Here is a 7,876-nt window from a genome sequence, read left to right as displayed (position 1 = left end):
ATATATATATATATATATACACACACACATGAATATGCCACACTGATTTTTACCTTTACTACTATTTTTTTTCATTCTGATGCATTCTTTAGTGCTGTTTGCCATGTTAAATAAATTCCCTTATTTTAACAGGTTGTGGAAGAGTTTCAGATGAATTTTTGGAATATATTTAGATGATCATGTATTGCTTTTACTTTGTTCTATTTATATGGTGCATCACAACATTCATTTATATATGTTGATTTAACCATTTATTATGAAGATAAGTCTTACTTAGTCATGAACACAATATTTCTATATTCTGCTAGATTTAGTTTGCTAGTGTTTTGTTAGCATTTTTTCATTTATAAGTGATATTTATCTCTAGCTTTTTTCTGTTGTTTTTTGTGGGATGTTAGTGTCAGAGAACACTAGCCTCATAGAATGAGTTGGGAAGTGTTCCCTTCCTTTCTATATTTTAGAAGAGTTTAATAAGACTTATATTAATCATCATTAAATGCTGTTGAAATGCAGTACCAAACACATGTGGCTCTTGTATCTTGATTGTGAAGACTTTATTTCTAATTCAATTTCTGTATGTTTCATCTCATTTTAATTGAGCTATAGTTGACAAATAAAACCTACACATATTTAATGTGTACAATGTGATATATTGATATGCATGTACATTAAAAACAATAAATATCATCAAGGTAATTAGCATATCCATCACTTCAAGCTATCTTTCTGTAGTGGGAAATTTAAGAGCTATTCTTTTAGCCAATTACAAGTATACAACAGTGTATTATTAACTTTAAAGTCATCATGTTATACATTATATCTCCAGAATGTATTCATTTTACATAACTGAAACTTTGTACCTTTCATCCGCATCTTTCCATTTCATTTTCACTGCCATTCCTGACACAACCACAATTCTACTCTCTGATCTTATGAGCTTTATTTTTTAGAATTCACATTATTATAAGGAAGATCATATATTACTTCACATATATAATGTTTTCTAAGTTTACCCATGTTGTCACAAATGGCATGGTTTCCTTCTTTTGTAGGCAGGATATTATTCAATTGCACACACATGCATACACACATATTTTCTTTATCCATTCTTATCTTGATAAATACAATTGTTCCTATATCTTGGCTATTGTGACTAATGTTGCAATGAATTTAATAGGGTATCAATATATTTGGCATACCAATTTCATTTCCTTTTGATTTATGAGCAGAAGTGGGATTGCTGGTGCATATCTTGTTAATTTTTGAGGAACTTACACATAGTTTTCATAGTAGTTTTTCTAATTTATATTCACACAGGGTGGATCCAAGGGTTCCCTTTTCTCCACAATCTCACTAACATTTATTTTAACTTGTCTTTGTGATAATTGACATTCTAACAGGTATGAGATAATGAGCATTTGTGGCTTTAACTTGAATTTTCCTGATGATAGTGAGGTGGAATATTTTTTAAATATTTATTTTGATATATTTTCTTTGAGAAATATCTTTCTGGTCCTTTGTTCATATTAAGTTTGGTTGTTTTCTTGGTATTTAATAAGATTTCCTTATATATTTTGGCTATTAATCTCTTATCAGATGAATGGTTTGTAAATATTTTCTCATGACTTTCATTCAGATATGTTTTTTTCTTTTGTAAGTTTTTTTTATGTAGTTTCATTTGTCTGTTTTTGTTTATGTTGCCTGTGCTTTCATGATTATATTGAAAAACAACTTCTCAGACCAATTACAATAAGCTTGTTTGCTAAGTTTTCTTCTAGTGGTCTTATAATCTTAGGCCTTACATTTACTTACATAATACATTTGGTCTTGATATATTAAAAAAGGGGTCCCATCTCATGTTTTTGCATGTGGTTACCCAGATTCCCTAAAACCGTTTAATGAAGAGCTTTCCCTCCAATTGTATGTTCTTTGTAGCTTTGTTGTTTGAGATTTATTAACTGTAAATATATTAATTTAGTTCTATTTTTTCCATCATCTTTCATTGGTCTGAGTATATGTTTATGCCATCATTACACTGGTTTGATTACTATAGCTATACAGTACATATTGAGATTAGATAGAGTGATGTCTTCACCATTCTTATTCTTTCTTAATATTTCAATAGTAATACTCCATTTTGTATTCATAACATATTTTCTTTATCCATTTATCTGTCAAAGGATACCTAGGTTGGTTCCATAGCTTTGCTATTGTGAATTGAGCTGCTATAAACATTCATTTGGCTATGTCACTGCAGTATGCTGCTTTTGAATCCTTTAGGCATATGCCAAGGAGTGGAATATTACTTAGCCATAAAGAAAAAATGAAATTATGGCATTTGCAAGTAACAGATGGAACTGGAGACTATAATGCTAGGTGAAATAAGCCAGTTCGAAGAAACCAAAGGCCAAATGTCCTCTCTGATATATGGATATTAACACACAGTAAGGCAAAGAGGGAAGAGTAGAAGTGTATTGGATTAGACAAAGGGGAATAAAGGGAAAGTATGATGGGATTAGGAAAGACAGTAGAATTAACAGACAAAAGTTTCCTATGTTCATATATGAATACATGACCAGTGAATATCCACATTATGTACAAACACAAGAATGGGATCCTAATTAGGGTAAGATATATTCCATGTGTATATAATATGTCAAAAATTATCATGTATACTAAAAAAGAACAAATATATATTTTTATGAAAAAGAAAATTCAGCTGAAGGGATTAAAAAATACTTCAGTAGTTATTTGTGGTCTGGGGCCTGGAGACTAGGTCGACAGGAAAAGATATGGTTCCAGGATTCAATTAAGTAGGCCTAGTTCTTGGGTATATAGCAAATTGTGTGCTCATTTCACTTCCCCTAAATGAAGGGTAACACTGACCATTATGAACTGTACAGATTTGATGAAGAGAACCTGAGGATAAAGTTTAACTACCATTACTACTCTCTTCAATGCAACTTTTCTTATTTCTGTGATCAACCTGGGTATTGTAGTCTCTTGACCAGATTTCTCAAATCTTGTGAAGGCATTCTCCTGCGTGGATGGTTTTCAAATTGATGTTTACATGATGGGATAAGTACTGGAAACACCTGTTTTATCATCTTGTAACTTTATTTTCTTCCTTTATTTGTATCTTATTTCCAATAAACTCCTGTTCTCTGCAGATCTTATGAGTGGTTTTGTCTCTTCAACCTCTCTGTACTTATTGTAATTCTATTCAAATTGTGTGATTCTTTTCATGTTCATTTTGGTAATTTTTGTATTTTGGAAACTTGTTCATTTACACAGTTACTCATAAGACTCCCTTATAAATATTTCTCTCTTTTAAGGTTAGTGGTAATAATTCCTCTGTAACTTCTGATTTTTTTTTTTTTTTTTGCAATTTGAATACTTGCCTCCTTTTCCTCTTCATCAGTTTCACTAAGTTGTCAGTTTTGTTGCTGTTTCAAGAAAAAGATTTTTTGATTGTTGTTTTTCTTTATTTTTTCTCCATTCCATTTGATTTCTTTTGACTCTAATCTTTGTAAGTTTATTTTACATTGCTTGCTTTTAATTTGTGCTTATTTTATATGTTCTTAGGAATAAGTTAACAGGTAATTGATCTATAATTTTCCTTTTTAATACATATGTTTGAAAATCAAAATTTCCTTTTGAGCACTGCTTTGGATACATCCCTTAGGTTTTCATTTGTGGTATCTCATTTGCATTAATCTCTATGTATTTACTAATTCCCCTCTTCATTTTTTCTTTTACTAATTGATTTAAAGGCATGCTTATCTACATAAATTTTTTAATGTTTTAAATTCCCTTCTGTTATTGGCTTATTATTTTATCCCATTACAATTGAAGAATGTATTTTATATATTATTTAAATATTTTTATGTTTGTTGAGATTACTTTTATGGCTGCATATATGATATATGTTAGAGAACATTTGATTTTCACTACAGAAAAAAGTGTTTTGCTGATATAGGGTAACATGTTATACAGATGCCTATTCATACAGTTGGTTTATGATTTGTAGTTTTGTTCAATTCTTCTACTTCCTTGTTGATTCTATTATTGACTGAATTTTATCCCTGGAAAAAACACCTGGTTTATTAAACAGCTGCTCATTGAAAAGAAGGTATTACTAATGTTTAGGAAGAATCACTGCAGGGTATGTGAGGAAATTCTATCATGATGTCATAGATTGAGCCTATGAAATGAGAGATTCTAGGTTGTTTGGGAAATAATATGAGTGTTATAGGAGGAGGTCATTTTTTTGCTGCATTCTGATCCCATATTTGGAACATTTTTTTTTTCATTTTGAAAGGTTCTCACTAGGAAGTAGTCCAGGTTCCTGTAATCAATACTTCTTGCTAGCTGTAGAATTCATGACAGGATTTTTTGTTTGTTTGTTTTTTTTGTCTGTTGTTTTTCCTTTTAAAAAAAATTAATTTTATATTTTACACAAATAAAACACAACTTTTCATTTCTCTGGTTGAACATTATGTAGATTCACATGATTTTTAACATTCATACCTGTGCAGAGGGTAAAATGTTCATCTCATTCCACCATCTTTCCCCCAACTCTCCCTCCTCTCCTCTCCCTCTGGTCTGCTCAATCCAAAGTTCCTCCATTCTTCACTTGCCTCCTTCTATTATAGATCAGCATACACTTATCAGAGAAAACATTTGGCCTTTGTTTTGGGGGGGATTGGCTAACTTTGCTTAGCATGATATTCTCTAACTCCATCCATTTACCTGTTAATGCCATTATTTCATTCTTCTTTAAAGTCTGAGTAATATTCCATTGTGTGTACATCCCAACATTTCTTTATCCATTCATCTATTCTGGGGTGTATTTGGCTAAAACAGCAGTGAACAGGTTGATCTCACAGTGAATAACTGACATATTTTGTTTGCAAAAAGCCCTTCCAAATGCCTTATATTAATGAAGAATTATCTGTTTGTGCTCTTTTAATGATTTAATGTCTTAAAATATTTTACATGCTTACCAAATTTTCAAAGCAATAAGTACTTGATGGAAACATAAGAGATCTGGCATTGAGCTTCAACAATTCCACAAATACCTCTGTGACCCTTTGCAAGCACATAATCAATTGGGGACTTCAGTTTTCCTATTTATTAAGTGGATGGTTGATTGAATACTTTCCAGAAGCATCTACACCATTTTTATTCCCCAACTTCCACCTTATCTTATTAGTTCTTCTTATTGATTGCTCTTGAAAGCACTCTGAGATTGTTCCATGGAATAGATCTACAGGGCATGCAGATAACCATAAAACTGATTCCAAAAGAAAACTTCCTATATCTTGCAATTTGACCCATGGAGATATCAAACAGTACTAACCCCAAGCACAGCGTCCTCCTGTTCCTCGCAGATCTCCATCTCATCAAATAGCCCAACTAGTGGCTTCTTCTGGGATTTAATGCTGCTGTGAATCAAAAGAAGAGTTTATTTAATTTTCCAGCATTATAGTTAATTTTATAAATTAAAATTTATTTTATTAATATTACATTTAATTGATATGTAGAATCTTGGATATCATTAAGATGTTAAACTAGAAGTTCCCAATGATCATTATCTCCTACAAGAAGGATGTAAATAGCAAATAAACAACAGTTTTGTCACAATAAAGGAGATCATTAGAGCACAATAAGGGTGCGTAAAAACCCTGTGAAGCAGAGAATGAAAGGCAATGGCTTGACTCCAACAATGCTTCCTCCAAGTAAGGATCATTTGAGAACCAGGAAGAATTTCTAACTGTAGAAAAGGTAATCAGGAGTCCCAAAGCACCATCACAATGGCAAAAATATACATGTAGCTTTTGCTAATGGATAACCATATAATATTCACAGGCCCTGAGAACCATTTGGAGAATTGCCTGGAGTTCATATATTTGTTCTACTGAAGACAGAAAACACATGTTCTGTGCCATACCCCTTGTCCCAAGCTGCTACTATGCTATGTCATATTGAAACTGGAGCTACTGCTGCACTGTGTCCTGCTGTAGGAATAAGTAGACTTTATATCATTTCATCTCTGAGGCTCTGCTGTCATTGCACCATGTCTGCATACATGATAATAATACCATTCATAGTTAAAGTTCATATGCCTTCTAGCTTCATGTGCCCTGGATACTACTCTATCTGTACCATCCCAGTTAATTAATGGTTTTCTTCACTACAGAGCCTTGTTCAATTAAGCAGCCGCAATCCTTCCAAATATGAACCAAAATAGTGAACTTCACCATGGTAAATTGGTACTATGGTTCAGAGAAGCATTCACAACCTTTGTGATGAGCCCATGTGGCACTCAAGCCAGGAATAGGAACACCATCTAACAAAAACAAAAAGTACCTAAGCCAGTGATACAAATTCCCTACTCCCAGTATGTGAACCAATGTTTCACTCCAAGAGAAATGGAGCTTTAGCTCAGGGGAGCAGCTACAACCCTGGTACCCAGGCCCATACAATACTCCGCACCAAAGCCAACACACCCTGCCTAAATGACACTATAGGATTCATCTTCAGGTGAAATTCTTTCCCACAAAAAGCTGTTCCATAAAACTGGAAGAGGCATCTATTCTATCAGATGTGCAAATTTCAACATATGGACACAAGCAACATAAAAAAGTAAAGATAGAACTACCTAAACAACACAATAATTCTCCAGTAACTGACCCCAAAGTAAGTGAAAATTTATGTAAAGCCTGAAAATGAATTCAAAATAATTATCCTAAGGAAATTCAATGATATGTAAAAGAAAATGGATAGTTGAAACAAATCAAGTAACAGGTTCAGGTGCACTGAACAAAGAAGAAAGTACATGGGAGCAATGCTGGTTGTAGCATTGACAGTGATTTACAAGAGGGAGGGACAACATAGAAAGAGGAATACCATGAACAGATTTGGTATGAAAAAACCTGAGATCATCAAAGAAGCCTGAACTTAACAGACACAGAGGCTATATCATAAACTGGTCCTTAAAAAGTGCTCTGTATTTCTCAGCTGGCAAATGGAGAGCTGAGGTGGCATCCATTTTGAAGCAGCCATGCTGTAACTTGCTGCTGTGGAATCCTGGGAGATCATAGCGAACATTGCCATAGTACCCTGGCAAGCCCTGACTTGTGGCCTAGGGTATACCTAGAAGATTATGATTAAAATGGCCACAATTCAGGTTTTACTCAGGAGGAACCAAGTCAGAAAAATGAAGAGGAGATTTTCTCTTGAGTCTGGTGGCTTATGTGAACAGTTCAAAAATGTTGAGAATCTGAACAGGTGGGTGTTCTAAACTCTCAGGTTCTCAGCCTGGGAAATAGTCTTCATGGTCAGCAGAGTGTGAGGTGGTTTGGCTTCCTTGCCCCATGAATAGAATTCCTAGGAGATTCCTTATCCAGATTCCTAGCAGAGATAAACATCTATCTGGGGCCCTAGTGGTGTGTTTACCTAATATGTCCAAAGCCGATACCAACAAAACCTCTAATGCCTGATTAGACCCAGACTCAAGCAGCCAGAATTCTCCACATAGAATTCTGCAGCAGCTCAGGACCAGATGGATTCTCAGATGAATGTTTTCAGTTCTTTAAAGAAAAAATAATAATCCTCAAATCATTCCATGAAATGAAAAATTATGTAACACTTTCAAATTTATTCTATCAAGCCTATATTTCAGTCATACTAGAACCAGATAAGGACATATAAATAGATTAAGCATGAAAATCACTTATTCAGCTCAATAGATGAAATAAAGCTTTTGAAAAAAATTACCACCCATTCATGATAAAAACACTGAAGATATGAGGAACAGAAGGAACCTACCTGAACATCAGAAAGGGTTGATACAAAAAAAAAAAAAAAACAA

The 7,876-nt window shown here is 33.4% G+C and overlaps 1 protein-coding gene across 1 annotated transcript in view; it reads right to left on the bottom strand.

Annotated features, from left to right (window-relative positions):
- The window catches only part of LOC107155639 (vascular endothelial growth factor receptor kdr-like), a gene marked incomplete at its 5' end in the record, with an annotated part of 118,367 nt that overhangs the window by 6,213 nt on the left and 104,278 nt on the right, over positions 1–7,876 (bottom strand). Inside the window, one exon of the mRNA XM_048797237.1 lies at positions 5,363–5,447. Within this exon, the coding sequence (XP_048653194.1) occupies positions 5,363–5,447 (85 nt within the window). The remainder of the gene's footprint in view (positions 1–5,362; positions 5,448–7,876) is intronic.

This window comes from Marmota marmota, unplaced genomic scaffold, assembly GCF_001458135.2.
Source record: "Marmota marmota marmota unplaced genomic scaffold, marMar, whole genome shotgun sequence".
Taxonomy (NCBI): domain Eukaryota; kingdom Metazoa; phylum Chordata; class Mammalia; order Rodentia; family Sciuridae; genus Marmota; species Marmota marmota.
The sequence above is the reverse complement of the archived record's forward strand: the minus strand, read 5'-3'. Positions and strand labels throughout refer to the sequence as shown.